The following is a 21460-nucleotide window of genomic DNA, read 5'->3' on the forward strand; positions in this document are numbered from 1 at the left end:
GATAGATACATAGATGAAAGATATATATATGGACAGATAGCCCTATCTTGATTTACAAGGATGTGAGACATGAATGAAGCGGGAGAAAAGCAGAAGAAGAAGGAGGTGGTGGAGTGCACTTACGACGGATGACAAGACCGAAGGTTTCTTCTTCTGCTTTGAAAGCGACATGATCTGAAGAGAAGCAAGGCTCTGCTTGCCGTTCATCTTCACTCTCGGGAAGCTTGTCTAGAGGTATGTACACCCTACCAGGGAGAAAGAGAAGAAAACTAAATGCACGTCTTCTTGGGAGAATCGTGAAGCAACAAGAAAGAAGAATGAAGAACGAAAGATGCCGATAGAAGTTAAGAAGGAAATCTGCTGTGGATAGCATCTCTTTTCCCCTGTCAAGCCCATCCATCATAGCAGAGCACCTAGTACTACGAGGAGATATGTATACCTTCACACCTATCCTACACCTTTATTCCTCTGAAATATTAGAGACGCGCCGAAGATCTCTTCCATGCAATAGTACATCGAGTACACCTATCATGTACTTCATGTCTATAGTTCAAGACATGAAACCGTATCCTCTCCAGTGCATCTCCCCAGTCATAGACCAACACTTGAGATCGAAATAAACAACAGATACATGCACACACGAGACATACTTTACATGAAGGTCTATTATAGGATTGCAGACAAATGGATGGCTCCAGCTATATATAAATATATATATGTGTCTATATAGATGATCAAAGGTCTGTAACTACCCTCCGTTTCATATCTTCTTAGTGTGCCCGCGATATTCATGAACTCTAAATCATCACTACTAGACATCTCTATAGAGATCTTCTATTCGGTGACATTTCGTATAGACAACATCTCTCCCTCTCCAAGACACACCCGTCGCTGTATCTCTCTTCTTTCTTTTCTTCTACACACATCTTTCTCTCGGTCCCCTCCCCCATCCTACCTGACTGTCTTTCCGTCGTCGTGCCACATGTAACTATTCAATGGACGGAAATTCTTGAGCCTCTTTCCCTGGGCCGCAGTAGCCGCTGCCTCTTCAAGAGTTACACAATCTGCTCCTGACTCATCAGGCTCTTCCTTTCGTCTCCCGAGTAGCACCGGTGAGCCTCCTGTAACTACACCAGGGCCTTCTAGAACCTGAGACAATGAGAAGGACCCCACAAACCTTAGAGTCCTGGAAAGACGTGGAAAAAGAACAACTTGTGTTATTTGCTGGACTTCTGGATCGAGCTTGAGAAAGATATACACCTACATGATGACTGGGTAGATATCCTGCGATGAGAGGAAATTATATACGTGGGGTGCGAGGATACAAGGGGCGTGGGACGCTATTCTCTTCTTACATATCGACTCTCTCACTCCTGTCAAAACAGAGTCCTCTCTCCTCTACACTGAAGATCTTGTATAAATCCACACAGAGATCTGTAAGAATACATATATGTATATGGATGTCTCTACGTGGATTTCTAGCGGATAGGGAAGTCACTAGTCTTTAGATGTACCCTGATATGTCGCTACACACAAAACCGTTGACATGGCTTTCTACACAACCCCCTTTTGAGAGCATTCTGCTCCACGCACTCCATCCTACGCTACAGATGTCTAGCGAGAGGACAGAAGCACGGAAAGAGGAAAAGAAGCCACCCAAATCTCACAGACAGACGAGTCGATCCTGTCCTTCCCCCGATCAGCTGAATGGCTGAGTGCTCGTAGTGCAAGAAGAAGAAATGACAACACCCAGAGATATCAGGCATCTTCTCACCTTCTTGTACATACTAAGAGGAGGCTTTTTGACTATGTTTCGACGTGAGAATAGAAAGACTGAGAGAAAGAAAAAGAACAGTCTCGAGCTCTTCTTTCTTACCTTGACGTCCCCATCATCGAGCTTTGATCCAGGGAGTGGTGCATGCGCGTAGTAGTACTGTACGACAAGCAGAAAAGATCCATTCATACACATACGTCACAACAGGAGAGAAAGCGCTGAAGTCGGACCTTCCTTAGGCTTTCTCCCACAAAAAAAGACGAACAAGAGAACTCGGGGGAACAGGAAGAGATGAAGAGACAAATTCCTATCATCGCTACCAAAAAGAGCCTTGTCCTCACAAAGAAAGCCAGGACAAAATCTGCCGGGAGAGTACAGCTAGAGAAGTGCTGCAGACAAAGGAAGGATCTTTGCTCCCCTCACACACGAGAAAGGTGGCGCAAGTCATAGACATACACGTACACGTGCACACAAAGGAGAATGAAACACGCATATATATACATAGACGGGGAGTCATAGATATATATATATAAGGTGGGAAGAAGCAGATATACTCTTACATATGAATATGTATAGATATTCATATGTATGTATACATACATATACAGATGTATCTATATACCTGTATGTACATGTATACATGTATATATGCAAGAGTATATCTGCTTTTTCGCACTATGTACTCATAGATGTATGTCTACCTCTTCCGCCTATGTATCTACATGTGGGTCTCCATTCCTTCGTTGTATGCACGTGTATCATATATATATAGAGAGAGATGTACTTATATATATACACATGCGTTATTGCCGGGGAGAAAACGGGTGAGGACGGGAGGCCACAAACTACACTCGAGTGCAGTGCAGGCGGGCGACCGTGATGGTGTAGATCCACAAAGAAATCGAACTCCATACCAGAACCCTTATACTGTCTAATGGATGTCTGTAGAGAAGAGCAGAAGAGCTACGGACAGCGACTACAAGCTATGAATGTGTCGTTTCTCAAGGTCAGGCAGATGGAGTTCAAAGTAGCCGGGCTCAAGCAATGAAGACGAGGCCTGACGAGCAATCCACGCAGAGAGAGGACGTAGCCTTAACTCATTGTTCGCCACCACCACCACCCCCTCCCGGCGGCACTAAGTCAAGATCTCTTTACCGTCTTCCGTCTCAGTGTATCATGATGCCCGGAAAGCATAGTGAGTGCACCGTATCTGGCTCATATCTTGTTAACTATAAGAAAACAGCGACAGAGGAATCTGTTCATATCAAACTATTCGTGTATACATGTACATACGTATACGCGTATATTCATGTATACGAGGAGAAAGGAGGGACTGCATGATCAGCGACACGTCTAGAGAGAGGCGGGGGGGCTGGGAAGCAGATAGAGAGGAAGAAGAAGAAGAACGACTGACACAGAGCTTTCTGAAGGTGAATTCTAAGTCTTTCCTTCAGAAGAGACATCAGAGAAGAAACGATTGGTGGAGTTCGAGTAAAGTGGAAAGGCGTACGACTAAGGCTGGAGGTGGACATTGCGGAGTGGGGCACCTCTATGGGGGGGTGGTGAAGTGGATTTAGCACTGTGACACTGCTAAGAAAGGAGAGAGACAAGAAGGGAAGGTAAGGCCACTCTATCAGTAGGAAACTTGAGAGGCTTGTTCAGTGGCAGAGGAAACATGAAGAGAAGAGGGCCGGCGTTCTTGGCCACATGAAAAAGAATGAGAGAGAAAGTCTTCTGATGATCATCCTTACACTGTTGGTCCCGTATCTTGCGATACTGGAACGAAGAGCACTTGATGTGCGTGGCAACTCTTCTTCTCCACTCCCTGCTTCCTTCATCTTCTTGTTCTCCCCCTTCCCGCTAGCTTCTAGGTCAGATCCCTCGCCTTTAGTCGTTGGCGCACTCTCGGAAGAAAAGTATTCTTCTTCCGAGGGACACACGGCCACCATGTTGATGTGCAGAGACGTGTCCAAGCAGAAAGGGAAGAGGAAGTGGGGGGTCCAATACGGGCAGAGTAAATTGAGGAAGGAAGGTGGATCCTTTGGAAAGGGCTAAAAGAAACTGCTGAATGTTTTCACTTAGCTAGTAAGGCATGCAGAATGCAAAAGGACTGACTGGCACTATACACGGGAAGGAAGCACGAGCCAGTAATAAACCATAGCTCTCCAGTGTGATGATGCCACAGACCGGCTCCGCAACACACTAAAGCGACAAGACAAAGACGTGACTCCTTGTTCTTTCTTCAAATGACTGTGCCAGGAACGAATGCCTCTCTAGCGCTCTTCTTGACACGACACGCCGCGATGCTGCGCGACTTTGAGCGAGGTAGGGGGAGTCTAAGCGGTTACAGAGTAGCACGTAAAGGATCGGCAGACACTTGGGCAGAAGTGTGCAAACAGGAGCACCCCTCCTTTTATGTCAGAATTGGTTTTCTAATGTCGCTCTCCTTTATCTCCTTAGTTGATCTGCCTGAAAGGGGACGGAATCATCAGGAGCGTTCTCTGTCCTCAGAGGAAGATGTCCTCTTCGAAGACCCAACTCATGGAAGTAAGGAGGAGTCAAGCGATTACCCGCAACTATCTGAAAGAAGCGGTTTCGCTCCGCTTTCCCAACTATGGAAGTAGAATGTCAGAAACTGCCGCTACCACGTGTGTGTAAGGCGCGAAGGGTTAGCACCGGCCTGCTGCGGAAGCGTAGGTATACACGGAGACGGACAACCAAGTCCTTCTATGAAACCCCGTCAGAACTTGGCGAAGTCTGTTCCCTACTACGAATCCTTGTGTTGATACCGGGTGTTGTTGCTCAATCCTGCTGGAGCGCGTTTTCTCTAACAGCGTTTGTCGTAGTCGGCACGTCCTAATTTTCTTGCTGCGCGCGAAGTCGTCGCGAATAGAGCCTGGACCCAAGGACGGCCAATACAGGGTTGAGAGGTACCCAACAATACGCCAGCCCAGTCACCCGTCCATCAAGGATTAACCGAGGGGGGTACCCGCTGCTCGTGAAGCGCATATGAGACGAACTGGATGATGTCCGCGACTCGTCAGCATTGGTGCGTGCGTGATGCGAACAAAGCGACACCAGCTCCTTTTTGTGCGTGCTTCCTCTGCTTCGTTGTCTCCGCTTGCTCGTATGTCAGTGGCTCGAGCCGTGGCGTCGAAATTCACTTTTTTACTTGTTTCTTTCCCGGTTTCTTTATTACCGTAGAATTTGGTCCGCTTTCCCATAGCCGTTTCTTCGGTCGTCGCTGCACGATGACAGTCACAAAGATTGCCAATAAAGATCGTAAGAGCGTACTCAGGACATTCCCCTGAAGCAGGAAGAACAACTCAGTCTGTGTGTTTTGTTGCCAGTTATTCATTGCGTGTTAGTCTCGGTGTGTTCCTTTGACTGTGTACTTGGCCGCACAAGTCGTAGCGTAATGCCGGCCGCCAGCAAGCTCACGATGTGCAGGTTGAGCTAGGGTAATGACTGAGGCTAGCGTCTCGATGCTAACGCTATTCTTTTTCCGGGGGTTTATGAGTAGTACCCAGAGAACGCTTAAGGCGCGCAGGAAACTAGGCTAGGGTTTAGGGTAGGCCCGTCTTCCCTTCGAGCCTCGCAAAATGTAGGGCTTCCGGCGGCACCCTCCTTTCCGGTTGCCGTTGTCGGTTGTTTTCAGAGGGGGTGCGGGTGATACGGGGACACGGGAGTAAACTTGTAGCTGTGTTTTTCTGCTAGAGGTTGAGCATGGAAGTCGTCGGATGTCACCGGTGCGGGCGTTCCCTCTTCACGATGGGCTTGTGAAACTGTCTACTGTCACGCGCGTTTGCTCAGATCAGTCCTTCGCTGCTTGGGACTTTGTTGCCTGCAGAATTCAAGGAGGTGCTCAAGAAGGGGCTCGTTCTGATAGATTTCTACGCAACATGGTGTGGTAAGTCTGTTACGCTGCATTTTGCAGCGGCAGATGCGCTTACTGCGGCTTGGCTTGTGTTGTCGATCGGTTGTGTAATTTTAGAGTTATACTCCGGCCTGTTACAAGGCCTCATGTGCCATGGGTAGAGCAGGGCGTCCTCTGTATTCACACCTTAGTTGTGTTACTTAAGCGTCAGGTGCTCCGCTGTTGGTAGTCGAGCACGTTGCAGAGCCAAAGAAAATGTGATCTCAACATAGTCATGTATCTTCTACTGCTGGAAATCTGCATCTACGTAGGAATTTTCTGCGTTGTAAATGTCACGCGTGTCAAGTACAAAAAGATGTTATGCAGCCCGCAGAAGACGGGTCTGGGTAGCGTGTTCTCGCTCTTGGATGGTGGCTTTGAGGAGGTATTCGAAATGGATGGTCATTGTGAGGACACAAAACATCCACTGCTTGGGTCGCACCGTGAAACCATGGCGCTCTCAGGTCCCTGCAAGCAGATCGCCCCGACGATCGAGGCCTACAGCAGCAAGCCGGAGTTCTCCAAGGTGACTTTCGTTAAGGTTGACGTAGACGAGCTACCTGAGGTCGCCGAAGATGAGGACGTTTCGGCTATGCCGACGTTCAAGTTGTACAAGAATGGCACTGTTGTTGAAACGGTGATTGGTGCTAATCCAGCGCAGGTCGAGGAGGTTCTGCGAAAGCACATTTGAAGGCAAACCAGCACACTTGCGTGCTGGACGAGAAAAGAGTTTTGAGCAGGCTTTCTACGTAACAGCTATGTAATCCCAGTCACTCTGTTTGAGACGTCTATGTAATCCTAGTCACTCTGTTTGGGACGTCTGTTGTGGTTCCACTCGTGTTGCGGTGTGTGTTGAGTCGTCTCTACCACAGAACTATGGTTCTCTTCGTACCATTCCGTGACCTCGAACTATCCGTCTTGCTGCAATCTTCGGGAAACGAAGATTGCTTTGCGAGATAGTTGTGAGTAGTAGATCTCTAACAAAGTGCACTTGGCATAGAAGTTTGCGTCGATGTTTGTTTGCTCTCATGAACTAAGAGCACTTCTCAGGGTTACACGCTCGGGGAGTGTACAAAATCTCCTAGATCAAATGTAAGACCGGTTATGAAGTGCAGGTTTCACAAGATGATACAGGTGCGCTCTTGCTGTGTCAGACCGACACAGATACCAAACTCTTACCAAAGACAGACCCCGAGCGCTCAAGCAAAGCGAAAGGTGTGGCAGGTCGGGTGTGCACCGTGTAGGTGGCACAGTCAGCAGGTAGCATGCATGCACAGAGATGGGTAACGGCTGTGGTTAACTTCGATAACTTCCCAGGGGCTCGCATGTGAGGGTCTTGTATTCGTATCACCTCGGAGGTTTAGAGTGCATGGAACTTGCGGTCACGGATTTCAGGACGTGAGTGGTAGTGTTCGGGGGTTCAGCAGGGTAGAGCGGAGCTTTCCAGGTGGCAAGCCATGGCAATGTTTACGGTGAGCATAATAGGTTACCGAGGAACCAGCTTTGCTACGGCAGTTTTTGAGATGGGACGCATCATTACGCTGTGCAGACAGGGTCCGACGAGGTAGCGTCGGCAGGAAAGAACATGGTGCGTCCCCGTTTCCACGTGTTGCAGGTTGTCCAAGCTGGTGATTCTTGTACAGTGTGCGCCATGAGCGAACGGGCTGAGCAGACTACGGTGCGCGATTGACAGCTGCTCGAGCAGGTACGAGCGTTACGCAGTGTGGTGGAGGCTGAGCAGGACGAACTCGCACGAGGGCAGTAAACTGCACGCGTCAGGGAATTTGCGCGAACGCGACTACATGGAGGTTCACGTACTCTTGAAACGTGTAACGGAGGAGGCCCGAGAGGACGTTGGGGCAGGGCAACGACGACTGCACAGATCGAGTTGCACGACGCCTGACCGTATGTGTAACGGTATGACTAGACACTTAGGAAGTTTCTTTTCTGTCCACTCTTGTCATGAAAACTCACCGGCAAGCACTCCAGCGACGCGTAGACCCCCTGGGGCCGGGGGTCGACCTAGCAGCACCGCACTCGACGAACCACGCAAACAGTATTCACTCATCGGTGACTCGCAACAACCAGTACGGAGCACGGCACGACACACCATGAGAAGGCGCATCACAAGCGTTACAGTGTCGGGGTGCTGGGTTTCACGGGGTCGGACCGGGCGTGCTAGGGCCGGCTGATCAGGCTGCTGACGGTGGCCGGAAAAAGTTAGCTGTTCTCCTGGTAGCGTCAGAATTCACCAAATGTGTCGAGATATCGTCGCCTAACCAAGTTAACATCCTCAAAGCGACTCGTCCCTTGTACAGAAAGAGAAGAGAACAGTAAAAACAACTGTCCGAACCAGGAATCGANNAACCTCTAGACGATTCGGACCGGAGGCGCTTTGGTGTCGCACCATCCGGCTTGAACCCGGAGAGCCTGGTTCCTCTCATCTTCTATGTTTTGTTGGACAAAGTTCTGTCTGCATCGTGGCTGCCTGTGCGGATGCAACAGTTGGCTTACAGAGAGAACAGAAAGACAACGGATGAGTGCTTGGTGTTACGCTCACCCTTTTAACACAAACGGCTAACTGTTCGCTCTGCAATCGCCGGGGATGATTTTGGTAAAGGAAGATTCGACTGCTGAAAAACTCCGCGGTGGACACTGGCTTCTGTGCCAGCTGTCTCTGATTTGTGCCACCAAACGGAATACAAGTCGATTTCTATTTTGTGCATTTTTTTCACTTCTGTTTCATTTACTGCTTCGCTGACACTAATGACGCCACGTACAATAAGGGCGTCCGGGCCTCATTCATGTGGGTAATGGACGGTTTGCCTAGTCAGCGACGCCAGCAAAATCTCACTTTCCGTCCTGCACAACCGTTCACGACAGAGCAGCCTTTGACCGGCCGGACACTAAACGCACGCCAGTAATGAACAGCTCTTCCGATAAATGGCAAACCGGCTTGCACGCCACCGTCAGAGGCATTTCCGTCGCTCGGGAGTCCGCAACCTTGTACCTGCCGAATCCAGGTACCGCGCGTTGAGATGAGGAATGTCTCCACAATGGCACTTATGTCGTGGAAGTTCCACCTCTCCGGGCGCTCACCTCGGTGCTGCCCGCTCACCTCGGACTCACGACAGCTCATCGAAGTAAGGCACGGCAGAGACACTGCATGGATTATGTAAAACTGCGGCTCAACACAACCACGATACGGGCGAACGCAGCGCCTTTGCGGCTGGTGGGAGGGGGGAGCGGGTGTACGCCGGTGACGCGACTCCGTGCCGTAGCCCTGTGTCCCGTCCGGTGTAGTAGGCGCCGGGCCGCAGGGGCATATCGAGTGCTGTGCTATGAACGACCGCCGATGACGACTACTGAGCGTCTCTGTGTCGGTAACTGACGAGTGTCATGCCTCCGTGAGTACCAGTAATTAAACTTCCCAAGATACTACAGCGTCCCTCATAGGGGGAGTCGCTTCTTCCTTTTCTGCAGGAGGATATCGAAATCCAGGCACTTCTCCGTTAGTTACTGCGGTTGTTTCTGCAGGACTCAGTTCCCCATCGAGGTTACGTCCCTGACGAGGGGCTACAAGTGATTGATTGAAAGCGAGCTGATCTCGTACACACGACGCGACTCATTAATAAAAGGCTCACTCCAAACTGCGCTGACAGGTGGACCGACTGCGCGGGCTGCTGGGACCTGTTGTCTGTGACAGCCAGGTCGAACGGTGAAGCCTAGTGTTTCTCTGTTTTACCAGTCCGCGGGCTGACGTGCGAGAAGACGAAGCTTTCCCCCGAGAGCTCTCTGGCTCTGGATCCACAACCCCATACCCGAAAGCGACGAGGCCTTACCAATAAGTGATGTAGAGCACTAGCAGGGTTCCGAGAAAGGGGGGAACAAACGAGCAGCGCAGCAGTGCGCCATCTCCCTCGGACACCGTCTCGGAATCGTATCCGGGAACGAAACATTGGCCACACTAACCACGTACGAAAAAAAAGAAGTTGGTGTGTAATACTTCCTTCTCAATCTGGAAGCCTCGCGACAGGAGGCGAAGGCGTCCACACCGCTGCTAGGTTGCAGTTGCGGACTGCCCCCGACTCGGCCGGATTAAGGGGTCAGTGTAGACACTTGTAGCGGTTCTTCTCCTTTCTTTTGGAAGAGAGCCGAGAATCTGCGGCCTCACCCTTCTGTTGCTGATGGCGTCCGTGGATTTCACTATTAAGCGTGTCAGCGCAAGAAACTTGCGCCAAGAGAACTACGTCGGATGACACCCCTACCCCTTCTGTCAACCGTCCTTATCATATTACCCGCTGTAGCCCTGGTTTCCTGGTTTCTGAGTTCGGGGACCGTAGCGGTCCGCGTCAGAAGGCACGGCGCACGATGTGTTCTGTTGGCTGCATCGTCGTGTTTTCGAACACTTTCCAGTCTCCCTGCCCTGTCTCTCAAATGCTTACGTAAGCGATGGGATCTTACGGTGCCGGCAGTGCACGTAGCAGCAGTTGCGATGCTATTGCCGCGGTCGCGGCCCCGTGTCACTCAGCTGCTGGAGTCCTGAAATCACCATCAAGGCTGAGCGGCAAGGTGAGCAGGGAAATCTTTAGCCTACAGACACCAGCTCCCCGAAAAGTAGACGCATGCCGAACTGGCACTCGCCGCGACCGTGGCCCCGCAGACCTGCCTTGGCTGGACTCGCAGCCGCGAGAGCGAGGCCTCTCTTTTAGGCGGGTTGTGCCACTGCAAGGAGGTCGGACGAACAGTGTCGTCTCTCTCATAGTTGGCGCACTCTATTAGCCGAGCTATGACGAGACAGGAAAATGCCATGATTTCTTCGACCCCATTTCAGATACCTTGGTTTTGCTCTCCACTTTTATGAGAACTGTGCAACCTATTCGCTCTTTGAAGGAACGGAGCACGGCGGTGATGGGCTACTTCAACCAATGATGGATACATAGGTGTCCCACTCTCACGTCGACGCTTGTAAATGTAGCGAGACGGCAGCTCGCGGGAGCTTCCCTGAAGCAAACTACAAAAAGTTGGATCGACCAGACAATTTTGCTGGGTTGTTCCTTCGGATCACTCGTCGCCCCGTCCGGGCAGTCATAAATGTGGACAACTCCCCGGAGAGCGCGCCGTCATGATCACCTGGTACAGAAACAAAGCCGACTCCTGTGCTCTCAACAGCCCGGGGTGATGGCATGGTGAGACGGGTACCGCTTAGACTACTCTTTCGCCGTTCATCAGACCGGTCGGCTTCCGGTGCGGACTATGTGACCCGCTGGGGCGGCCGTGGGCTTCTTCCCTGTACCGTAAAGTGCTCTGTCTCCCAAGATGAGGCTTCGCTTTCTGACGGCGGATGTATCTGGTGTCCTGCCAGGCAGCGCGATTGCTTTCACGGATTCCCCAACAAGTCTTTCACGAGTGTTTCCTCTTTTACAAGTTTCGGAGGGCAAGCATATTTTACCTGGAGCTGCAGAGTGGGCAGCACTCGGGCCGAATGAAGGAGTGGCTGCTGGTCGCGGTTTTTCTTCCTCTCTCAGTCGGCGTGAGGTTCTGGTCACATTACACGTAGATGGCCGACTACATCGTTGGTCGGACAGCAGCAGCTCCGCTCCCGAATCCCCTGAAGTTTTACTTACTGTCTCCGACGTCACCCCGACCTGTTTTCAGATAGCTCCCCCCCAACGCGCGAATTTCCATGGAACTTCTGCGGAGGACGCTTGTGTGGTGGTCGGAACTGACAACGGAGAGCTACGTCTCTACAAAGATCTCGGTGGGGGCTACGAATGGGTAGAGGACGTTCGAATGCGAGACGCACACACGAAAGCCATCACAACTGTTTGTTGGAGCCCTGACGGTTCACAGTTCCTGTCCGGAGGGGAAGACGGGAAAATCAAGATTTGGTCAGTAGAACCGGGTACCTATTGCCTTCAGGAGACCCGCAGAAGAAAGGCTTCACCTTCAAATGTTTCTGTAGAGTCCGAATGGCAAAGAAACTAAACCGCTGTACAACATTGAGACACACAACATGCTACTACTGCCGCGTGTGTAATTGTGTTTATTTCAGTTCGTATGATTCGAGGAATGTACAACAGTACTTGCAGCTAGATAGTTGCACAGATAGAGCCAAACGAGACTCCTGCCTGGATGTCTGGTTTCGTTCAGTCTATCAGTATCTAAGGTCGCAGGAAGCAGGAACCCGTACGCGGCTCCGCATCTGCATTCATGAGTAATCTTCAAACGTCACCTAAGGGTCACAAGTTATCTGAGGACATTCGTGAACGGGGCTCTGAGTAGAGGACTCAAGAGCTTACCGCATGCCGAGACTGTTGTGGAGTGCGGGTGCCATGGAGTCAGTTTTCTTCGTGGCTATCCTTCGGTCTTCGCTAGGGTGAGAGTGCAGGCCCGACGTGTCCCAGGCAGGAGGAGTGTTAGCGCGGTTCAGGCCGTCATATCCTCTGTATGTGGGGAGGGCAAATTTCCTGCTCCCAAAGATGCTATCCCTCGACACACTCCAGAACCGCATTCCCAGCGCTGCTGGAGACCTATCCTGTCGTGACAGTTACAGCGCAAACTCCTACCATGCTCCGAAGACAGAGCAAGGCTGGTTAGCATTCTGATACTAGTGCAGGCACACGAATCGTGTAAAAAAGCACCTGATGTCTCGCCACCCTCCGTGAAACATTGGTCTCCTTGTCGATATTTTCTCTGGCAAGATCTTGACGCCGTTTTACTTTTCTAGCCTTGTGTCCCGCGCTCCCAGGTCACAGCAAGGTCAACCGAGGCGCACGGTAGAGGCTTGTGACCTGCCCATTACGTCTGCTCGGTGGTGTCCCGATGGGGAAAGGCTCGTGTTTGCCTCCGGTGACTCCGTCTATCTCATGGCCGTCAAGCCTGCAGCTTGCGCCGCACTCGACTCTGCGTTGAACAAGACTGCTGCCCGGAAGCAGTGGAAGGCTCATGAAGGTGCTGTACTGGGCCTGGACTGCACTGGTTCTCACATCCTCACCGGAGGAGAGGACGGCCGGTACAAGCTTTGGGATTTTGATGGTACTCTTCTGTTTACGGGGGCCGCACCCCCTCGGGCCACCCAGCGGGCTACCCCGGGCTCTGGCGGTAATCCTCTATCTCAGGTGACATCAGTCCGGTGGAGACCAGGAGATGTCACGTTTGCGGTAGCAGGGCACGACTGGGTTGCCCTGTGTGACAAGAGCGGACGGGTCTTGTCTCAGACTTTTGGAGACTTCGGTAAGCCCGAGGTTACAAGAGTGTGGAGGCGAGGACTGTTGGGGATGCAGGCAAGACCGCAAGTGAATGCAGGGGATGCTCCTGACCACACGACTCCGCTCTCCTACAAAAAAATTACTTTGCAGATTCATCTTTCGCCGAATTGGTCCTGCCCACACAAAAATTCATGAGCACCCGACGTCCGTTGCTTCGTAAAGGAGCTATTCTGTTTTGTCACGGATTACTGCCGTTCGTTTTCGCCGTTTTTTCAGGGCTTCCTCAGAGCTTAAGCTGGACACGGGATGGTGCAAGACTGGCTGTTGCCGGCGGCCCAACAACGCTGGCCGTCGGCCGCGTCCTTCTCCAGCCCCAGCGGTGGAATGTGTTCGAGGCTTCCCTTGAGTCTGAGACGACAATTTTGTTGAAGGTGTGAGCATTCGATCCCGGTAACGATTGCTGGAGAGTGGTTGTCCGAATTTGGGGAGTCGCTGCTGTCAACGCAAGCAAGCAATGAAACTGGCGAGACTGGAGCAGCAGGCTTTCAGGCGTGAAATGCAAGTATTTTCCATCTACAGCACGCTAGTAAACTGTAGACGACAATGGCCTCTTGAACGGCGCTTGCCAACAGCCTGGCTTAGCTCATATTTAACATATTCACTCGAGTAGCCTCGTTCCCGCACCAAGACAGGGGCAAGGTCTTCGGTCCTTCGCATGAGCCCACTGGTCCCCTTGCCCGAGCGTACAGGATCTGAGCAGTCAAGGAGCCCGGTCGATCCAGCAGAGAGATGCCATTGTCCAGTTTTCAATGGGTAAGAGACAATGGCATCACGTAACCATAGCTTCGTCCCTCTCAAGCCCCCTGCACGCGAATCCAGGCATCCCGAACATCTATCTGGCTGATGTAGCGCTTTGGCAGGAAGGAAGAGCGAGATCCCCACACGCACTATATTTTGTCTGAATACGCCAGCTAGGTCTTCTGCTTGCTATCTGTTCACACTGTTGAGCACTGGCCGCAAGAATTGCCGTCGTAGCCTTCCGGTGACGGGAAACTATTCGAACACCAGTAACTCCTGAGCTCCTTCATGTGTTCGGGAAAAGATGATCGCTAGCGGCAAAATGGGACTCCACCTGCTTGCGAACTTGAGGAGTCCAGTTTTAGCTTCAGCACTGCGAGGGTGACGACCGGGACACTATCACCGGCTGCAACGTGGGGGAAGGAGGGACAACTGAAAAGACTGTTTTGACGGGTCAGGAGTTCAGCACGGTGTTGCTTCGCACGTGAACGTAGGAACTGTTGTGCTCACTTAGTTTGGGAGGTGGTGTCAGCTCTCTTTCTCGCTCGCTTGGCAGGCTACGGCTCGTTGGTCGTCATTACTACGAGTCAGTGCTTCGTGTACTCGCTATCGGACACCCGACGTCAGCTGGTGAGCCAGGCACAGCCGCGGTCTCCGGCGACTTGTAACTTCCTGGACAGAGGACCTCCCTCCAGTCTGAATTATGCTCTTCGCCTACCATATTCTTGTGAATCGCCGCTTTCGGCAGAACCCTCACACGTTCCCAGCCATCTTTTTCAGTCCGAGCATCTCTCAGACAACAGCTGGACTGGGTCTTCCTCACTGCTAGGTCATGGGAGAAGTTGCTGGAGGGAAAATAGAACTGTATTGCGAGCGAATGAGACGGTCCACGTCGGAGAGGCACTTACTACCGCAGGCCTCATGCGAACGGCAGAAGGAAAATAGTCTACGTGTAAACAAGCCTCCGGGAAAATCACTCTGAAGGACTGGCTGCGCTTCACCCTGGGCACCCGCCATTTACCGGTAACAGACCAGGGTGCGCGTCTTCTGCGGACAGGACCACAGCGCAGTGAACAGACTTGTACCTTCTCTTCGCCTTTGTCTACGGTTTGCAGTCTGAGACCCACACGCCGTTCGTGGATGACTTACAGCAGGCCTGTTTGTTCATTAAACACGGAGCTGCAAACGTCTGTCTTGTCCAGCCTGGACAACTCCAGGTACGAGAGCGCTGGCGACCGCTAACTCCGCGCCCTGTGCTGCCTCGCTGGTTTGCTCTTCCTCGAGGGATTACCAGCGTCCCATGTTCAACCCACCTGATGTCTGGAGTAATCCATGGGCGTGGCAGTCTCGGCGAAGCCTACCGCACCGTTGCTGCTAGATGGTCGCTGCCTTAAGAGCAAACGCCGGATCCTTTGAACACTTTCTTGGCCCGTACTCCAAATGCACAGCTTACAGAGTAGCAAGGGGCATTCTGCACGGACCTAGTGTGGACTGTTGGCGCCACCAGGGATAGTCCGTCTGCATGCGCTCCCGCGCTTTCGGTGAAAATGCCTTCCTCACTTCGCGTAGAGCCTGAACAACACAACGCAAGCTAGTTCGGCGCTGCCAGCACCGCCGCCCACGGCTGCTAGCAGCGCTCGGGGGCACCATCTTTGAGATCAGCACACACTTTTGTCTGGCAACCATCCATTGTTCTGAGATATTGCGTTCGGCTGTTCTCAGGTGCTGAATCATGAGACACGTCGTACCGTCTGCGTAGTGAAGCCGCAGGACTGCTCTTGGCGGCCTGGCAATCTCACGCCGTCCCGAGTCTCGATAAGCTCGGACGTCCTCTGTCTGGTGAGCTGGGTTTCGGGGAGAAGTGTACCGATGAGACTTCTCTTTGTGCTTGCCGAGCACGGAAGCCGATACTTGGCTGCTGTCACTATCGATAGGGGGTCTTGCTCGGGTGCTCTGCAGTAACGTGCCCTTCCTAGCTGCTCTCTTCGCAGCCCCCGAGCAGAAGGCAGTCCATCGATCGGATGAGCTCCAGTTGTGTTAGCCTTTTTTGACCCTGAAACTCCGCCTGGACACTGATAGCACGACAGGATGACGAGCGGCTCAGACCTGGCCCGCGAGCGGTTCAACTACCGGCTTAGTCAAGATGTGTGTCCGGAAGAAACAATTGCCTTTCCAACTTTATGTAGGTTGATTCTTTCTCTCCGGGAGTTCTGCGCGTTTACGACATCTCAACGGGGTCTGCGCTCGCTGGTCCTGCTGAACACGTACTCGACATCGAAGAGGCAAGGGAGAACACAGAGAGATCCTTGGCTCAAACGCCAAGTACTCTGGTGCAGATGGAGGCGCATGGCAGTCCGTGGTGTAGCCTGCAGGAGGCCACACAATGTAGCTGTCGAGGACGAGAGACTCATTCATGCGCCTGAACCGTCTGGGCTGTCAGTCGCTAATGGCCCCGTGACGAATACTTCGCCTTGTCACGTGCAGCATTCCACCAAGGTTCGCACTTGTCCGTCGCAGAAAGAAGCGTAGTCTGCCGGAATGCCATACCTGTTTGCATAACCACGAGCTAGCATCTGCCGTCTGATACCCGGGCAGCAGATAGTTTCGCGAAGGTATCGTCCCTTTCTCAACAATTTCCTTCGTGGCGGAGGCCAGGTAGTGTCTGCCTGGATTCGATTGACGCGCGCATACGGCGGGGCTCTCTTGTGGCCGGTGGCTTTGTCGGCTTGGCTCGATGTTGCTGCTATAGGTGGCGCTCAGTCAGCATGGAGCTACACGGCAACGAATGATTGCAATCATCGACGCAGCAGGAGACCTGTACCTCTCGCCGCTCCACAAGTACGAAGGACCCCGGTTTGGGCTTTGACGGACATCAACCTCTCTCGTTGCATGAGACCGCCTTTTGCACGGCGACTCTCTGTCGACTCGTGAGGGCGGCGGCTTGTTCCCGGTGTTTGCAAAGACGGAGCGACCGCCAGTGGCAGTTGGGCCCCGTGTCTACAGCTTGTGCCCTTCTCACGCACTGGTAGTCAGTCGAACGCGGTGGGCTATTCCAAATGGAGTTTCGTTTGTCACTTGACCAGCTACTACGAGTAAAAGAGGAACTCTTCTTGACAGTTTTGGGAACACAGGCTGTCTTTGAGCTGGTCTCGGGACAGGAGGCCACGCCCGATACAAGAATAAGCAGACTGTTTGCAGCAGTGCCTTAGGTTCTCATTCGTCAGTCAAGCAGACTGTCTGCCGAAGTGCGTTCGTCATCTTTCGTCAGGCGTGTCATTCCATCTGTGTCCGTTCCGGGCTCATCACTTCTCGGAAGAGGAGCCTCTCAGCTTGATCGTTGGGCCTGTGCTGACTTGCGTGCTACGAACAATGACTCTTGTCCGTTTCAACGAACTCAACAACAAGCACGGGGTGGCAGCACTAGGATGATGGAAGGCCAGTAAATCGGCCTTCACAGGTGGCTCACTGTGCTTCTCAAGCCCAGGCTTCTTTCTCTCTTGCTTCTTCTCCGCATCTCTTTGCTCCGTGTGCGCTACTTTGTAGTCCCTTCTGGACGAAGATCTCCGTGTCGTCAACCCAGTCCATATTTTGGGACGAAAAGACAGACCTGCTTCTGGCTGCCTCAAACAGCCAGCTGATCTGCTCTCTATTCCCAGCTGCCGCATTCATAAGTGCTGAACTCCTCGAGGGCTGTCAGGTGCGTCAGGTGCTAGATCCCCGGCGAGGAGGTGACGCCTCGATCACAGCCACCCGGGGTGCTGCGCGTAGTGAGGCTTTCCCGTGCGTAAGGGGCGAGCAGTTGTGCTGGATGCGGAAACGCAACATAGGGTTACCAGTTGTTTTGCTCCAGTTCCGTCTGCGGCCTTACCTACCCCTTAGTCGTGGGCAGGACCTTCGCTTGTGTCGTGGGGGTACTGCGAGATCTGCAAAGCGTCGGAACAACGTACATGCTGATTCGGCGCATCTGCCCTCTTCTGCCAGATGAGGGTCCGAGCAGCAACCCGGCACCGGAGAGTGGCTCGCACTGGAATGTTCTTCCCCGGGCGCAGCAGGAGTATCGTAGCTTTCTAGCTCGGATCCAGGGACAGGAAGTATCAACGAGAAAAATTCGCGAGAAATCCTGGAAAGCTAGCTGTCCCAATTTTCCCCGCAGCATTGCTTTAGCAGCGATTACCGTGTGCTGTGAGAGGGGGAAGCGACGGTCAGTTCCCTTTTTGTGGTCATGAACTCTGAGCTTATTTTGAACGTGGAATACAGGGCGACTGATTACCAAAGGCGCTTGTCGTGGACAATCGAACAGCCTCCCAAAGCAATCAATACCCGTTCAACAGACGGGTTTAACATTTGCAGAGAGGGCTGGATTCTTCGCCGCGGTGGGCCAGGTGGATGGGAAGAAGGCAGGCCGACGCAAATGTTTTCACCTGTGCCAGGAAACTTTGTCGTTCTGACTTGCCCTCAGATCACGAAAGAAATGGGAGAAGAAATTCTTGACAGCAAGCTTGTCGCTTTCCAGAATGGCCAGGTGACGCTACGGAAATCCAGCGGAGAAACCATCCGTGGTCTCATCGCTCCCTTTGCCGGACCTTTGTACGACCAAGTATCAAAACGCCACTGGTCAGCCTCACCTTCGCGTTTACGGGAATAGATGTCAAGAGGTGCGACATCACTTTCTCACGAACAACCACCGCCTCTTTTCGGCACAGTCAACACACTGTATTGCTCAACTGTCTCCGTTCTATGTCTTTCACGGTCGTTGCCTGTGTCGTGCAAGTGCTGTCACAGATCGAGCAGAAATTGAACCGATAAGATGTATGTTGTGTCTTGGCGAGAGTCAGCGCTCGGCAACAGCCAGCTGATACGGTGTGCGACAGTTACAGAGTAGATCTGCCAGTACACCCTAGGGAGTCTTGGCGTCATCTTGACAGCTTTTGTGAACCTCCTGCGATGTTAGAGCACTCCAGGAGGCAAGATATCCAGACCCTGGCACCAGGTATCAGTTGTCAGCGTGTATTATGTAGCCGCCATAGTTGTCGACGTTAGTAAGGTGGCAAAAGAAGTCATCGTGTCTCCGGTCTCTTCTTCGTGTGCTCGAGTAGGGAGCGTGCAATCCGTCTGTGCCGGTCCCTGAAAGTTCCCGAGCNNGGGGAAAACGCACCTGTTCCCGAGCTCTGGGGCTGTCTTGCGGCTATGGCGCTCTCGAACAGGTGCGTTTTCCCCGTGGGCGGAGTCCGCACCGAGACCGTATTGCGGCACGCTTTCAGCATGAAAGGCAGCGGCCGCGCTGATAGGCTGCTGCCGTTTGTCTTGTGTGGCTCCTGTTTTAATGTTGGTAGAGAGCTCGGGACAGCTGAAATTGCATTCGCTGCGGTGGGCGACTTGCCGGTTGTTCAACAGCTGCAGCGTATCCAGCAGATAGCACACCCGATCCGTCGCGCCGCTGAGGTGGCTTTGATATGTCGAAAACCCGACGAAGCAATCAACCTCCTGCTCCAGCATCAGATGGTGTATCGAGCAATTGAGGTGCTAATGGAGATCCACCGCTGGCAGGTCGGGCAAATCGGGAAAGTGGACGATCTCCTAGGCTGGGTGCACACCGTGTGGCAGTGAGGCGGAAAACTATTTGTGTCAAAGAAGGCCCGGAGCCACTAGTGGTGTAAGCAAAAAGTCAGAGCCTGACATACTGCAGGAGAGAGGTGAAGCAGAAGGATGGCTCGCCAGTGTCCTCGAGGTCAACACTCTCTGGGTCGCACTGTAATTAGCTCGAGGCGGTCATCTGAGGAGAGTGAATGATTTTCTTTATCATCCCTAGTGCGGCTCACCGATACAGCCGCTGCAGGGGAGCCACAACGGGCTCTAACTACGTCGGAAGCAACAGCGCAGTGTCTTGCACTTCTGCTAGCCGGCCATGTCTCAAGCCTCTTTCAAGATCAGCTAGTTTCATCGAACAAACGGGATCCTCATTCGGGATGCAGCCCTCGCAATGCTTCACGGATTCATGCACCGGGCAGCGGAAGTGACAGGTTGGAATAGCTAATTTCAGGTGCCGGGGTGGAATCGTAGAGCTAGGGAAGCGTGCGTCCGCGTTTCATTTCCAGCCGAACACGGCAACGAGCGATAACAGCAACTTGTCTGCGGACGCGTACCGCGAAGGGAATGACTGCGGCCTCACCACGATTCCAGCGCTGGCATATCCCTTGTTTGCAGCAAGCGCTGGACGTGGCAATTTCTTATAAGACCCACGTGGATACTGTAGTGGCCCACAGAAAGAACTTCCTGGACAGCTTCAATCTGCCTGAGACCGATCCTAAGTTTCTTGCCGCCCTCAAGGTACATGCACGCAGTGCTTCGCCACGCGCAATGGCCAACACGGTGTCTGGGAATTTTGCCAGTGTGCACGGTTGAACGGTATTCCCCTGATCCCTGGCGTAGTTCCGGTGGTTGGCCCCATCGTGTGTTGTCGTGCCCGCTGTATGTCCTGTAAACAACGTATTGCAGGAGACGAGCTAAACTGTTCTACTTTTAGATGTCACGCGGCGCTAGGGCCAAGACGTACTGACTGGGAAAAGGGGGGCCGACAATAGAGAAGAGCTTCTGGAGCTGCGTTCAACGGATAAACGGAATATTGTACCTCCTGGTGCGGCTTGGTTGCTGGGTGACTGCAGGAAATTGAAATTGACTGGGATTCCATCAAGTTGAAAATGAAGCTAGACACAGAAAACGAAGAAAAAGAAAGGGGAGAATCTCAGAGCGAAAGCCAGGAGGAGCAGCGAGAGCGGACCAGCCGAGAAGAGCAGAAAGAAGGCCCAGCTGCTCCTTGTTCGCTCTCCTCATGACATCCCACGGATCGTGACGATTTTCTGTCGTCCAGCCTCTGTTGTCTGTGTCCCTTCTGTCCTCTGTCTTGTGGTGATCTGTCACTGCTGAGTGACCACGCTCCTTGCGTCGGGAACTAGATTGAGCCAATCCTGGTTCTCCACACGGTCAGCAGTCACTCGCAATTGTTCACTAACACGGTTGAACACGATTCTGCTCTTACAAAGCCCCAGACTGACGAAGGTAGGCGTGGCCTCCACCACGCCCCGCACGATCGGCAACAACCGCGATCCACTCTTAACCCCTAACAGCTGCGGGAACTAATGGTCACTTTGCCAAAGCAAAACAACGACGCCAACAATCGGCGAGCTCGGGCGCGAGAAACGACGTATGTGCTTCCTCTTCCCGTGAATAGAAGACCTCATGTTCTCTATATATACAGCAGCTTCAGCACTCGAACCGGGAAGAGACGCGTTCTCATTGCCTCCTCCCAGCGGAGCGGCAGCATTATGCCATGTCGACCACTCTGGTAGTACGGAGCTCTGCACGCTCCAGCTGGGCTACCATGCCACACAAGCACTGCTTTCTACAGCCATAACACGTCTCTGCCGCGAACCCCTCATTTCCGTTTGGTTGTAGTACATCGCTTGAACAAACCAGGTTCTTCTCTTCGGTCGAAGCCTGATTGTGTAGTCCCCGTCTGTGGACGGTCGGCCGGTGGGTGGAGGGGCAGAAGCAGGTGCTGCGCGTGCCCTCTAGAAACGCTGATCTTGGGAGCGTGCAGCGGCCGGTAACAGCCGTAAAGAAGCAGTCCAGTCAGCTGAAGCTGACTGGACTGGAGCTCATTACCTCCAGGGCACCCGAGAAAGCATTCTGGTGTAGATGGGTAACCAATTGAGAGGGGGAGAGTGGAGGCGAACCCATCTGTGTACTCCAGTGGGTGGTCCG

At 52.6% G+C, this 21460-nt stretch overlaps 4 protein-coding genes across 4 annotated transcripts in view; 2 read left to right on the forward strand and 2 right to left on the reverse strand.

The window, feature by feature from the left end:
* Nucleotides 1-4601, reverse strand: part of CSUI_004133 (cs domain protein) — a 7764-nt gene extending 3163 nt beyond the window's left edge. Inside the window, exons 1-4 of the mRNA XM_068064328.1 lie at nucleotides 3526-4601; nucleotides 1877-1933; nucleotides 956-1149; nucleotides 124-245 (exon numbers count right to left, since the gene is read on the reverse strand). Of these exons, the coding sequence (XP_067923690.1) occupies nucleotides 124-245; nucleotides 956-1149; nucleotides 1877-1933; nucleotides 3526-3723 (571 nt within the window). The 5' untranslated portion in view covers nucleotides 3724-4601. The remainder of the gene's footprint in view (nucleotides 1-123; nucleotides 246-955; nucleotides 1150-1876; nucleotides 1934-3525) is intronic.
* Nucleotides 4602-4789: 188 nt separating this feature from the next.
* On the forward strand, nucleotides 4790-6700 carry CSUI_004134 (thioredoxin). Its single transcript, XM_068064329.1, has 3 exons — nucleotides 4790-5056; nucleotides 5625-5684; nucleotides 6155-6700. The coding sequence occupies exons 1-3, from the start codon at nucleotides 4798-4800 to the stop codon at nucleotides 6379-6381; spliced, it is 546 nt and encodes a 181-aa protein (XP_067923691.1). The 5' UTR covers nucleotides 4790-4797; the 3' UTR covers nucleotides 6382-6700.
* Nucleotides 6701-7334: 634 nt separating this feature from the next.
* On the reverse strand, nucleotides 7335-8863 carry CSUI_004135 (uncharacterized protein). The gene has a single exon (XM_068064330.1). The coding sequence runs from the start codon at nucleotides 8827-8829 to the stop codon at nucleotides 8521-8523; it is 309 nt and encodes a 102-aa protein (XP_067923692.1). The 5' UTR covers nucleotides 8830-8863; the 3' UTR covers nucleotides 7335-8520.
* A 2130-nt stretch (nucleotides 8864-10993) lies between these two features.
* Nucleotides 10994-20532, forward strand: CSUI_004136 (intraflagellar transport protein 80). Its single transcript, XM_068064331.1, has 14 exons — nucleotides 10994-11581; nucleotides 12442-12926; nucleotides 13178-13332; nucleotides 13651-13714; nucleotides 14735-14916; nucleotides 15422-15538; nucleotides 15886-15963; nucleotides 16449-16537; nucleotides 17243-17396; nucleotides 18159-18313; nucleotides 18820-18903; nucleotides 19033-19246; nucleotides 19904-20026; nucleotides 20362-20532. Exons 1-5 carry the CDS (start codon nucleotides 11010-11012, stop codon nucleotides 14770-14772), a joined length of 1314 nt encoding a protein of 437 aa, XP_067923693.1. The 5' UTR covers nucleotides 10994-11009; the 3' UTR covers nucleotides 14773-14916; nucleotides 15422-15538; nucleotides 15886-15963; nucleotides 16449-16537; nucleotides 17243-17396; nucleotides 18159-18313; nucleotides 18820-18903; nucleotides 19033-19246; nucleotides 19904-20026; nucleotides 20362-20532.
* Nucleotides 20533-21460: the final 928 nt, after the last annotated feature.

This window comes from Cystoisospora suis (assembly GCF_002600585.1).
Source record: "Cystoisospora suis strain Wien I chromosome Unknown contig_1877, whole genome shotgun sequence".
NCBI classification, from domain to species: Eukaryota; Apicomplexa; class Conoidasida; order Eucoccidiorida; family Sarcocystidae; genus Cystoisospora; species Cystoisospora suis.

Excerpts from the sequence above, each read along its gene's own strand:
- CSUI_004134 (XM_068064329.1), top strand. The coding sequence starts at position 4,798 with ATGATGTCCGCGACTCGTCAGCATTGGTGCGTGCGTGATGCGAACAAA. Across the intron at positions 5,057-5,624 it reads AAAGATTGCCAATAAAGATC|AATTCAAGGAGGTGCTCAAG; the intron begins GTAAGAGCGTAC and ends TGTTGCCTGCAG. Across the intron at positions 5,685-6,154 it reads TTTCTACGCAACATGGTGTG|GTCCCTGCAAGCAGATCGCC; the intron begins GTAAGTCTGTTA and ends TGGCGCTCTCAG.
- CSUI_004135 (XM_068064330.1), bottom strand. The coding sequence starts at position 8,829 with ATGAGCTGTCGTGAGTCCGAGGTGAGCGGGCAGCACCGAGGTGAGCGC.
- CSUI_004136 (XM_068064331.1), top strand. The coding sequence starts at position 11,010 with ATGAGGCTTCGCTTTCTGACGGCGGATGTATCTGGTGTCCTGCCAGGC. Across the intron at positions 11,582-12,441 it reads GACGGGAAAATCAAGATTTG|GTCACAGCAAGGTCAACCGA; the intron begins GTCAGTAGAACC and ends CCGCGCTCCCAG. Across the intron at positions 12,927-13,177 it reads TCAGACTTTTGGAGACTTCG|GGCTTCCTCAGAGCTTAAGC; the intron begins GTAAGCCCGAGG and ends CCGTTTTTTCAG.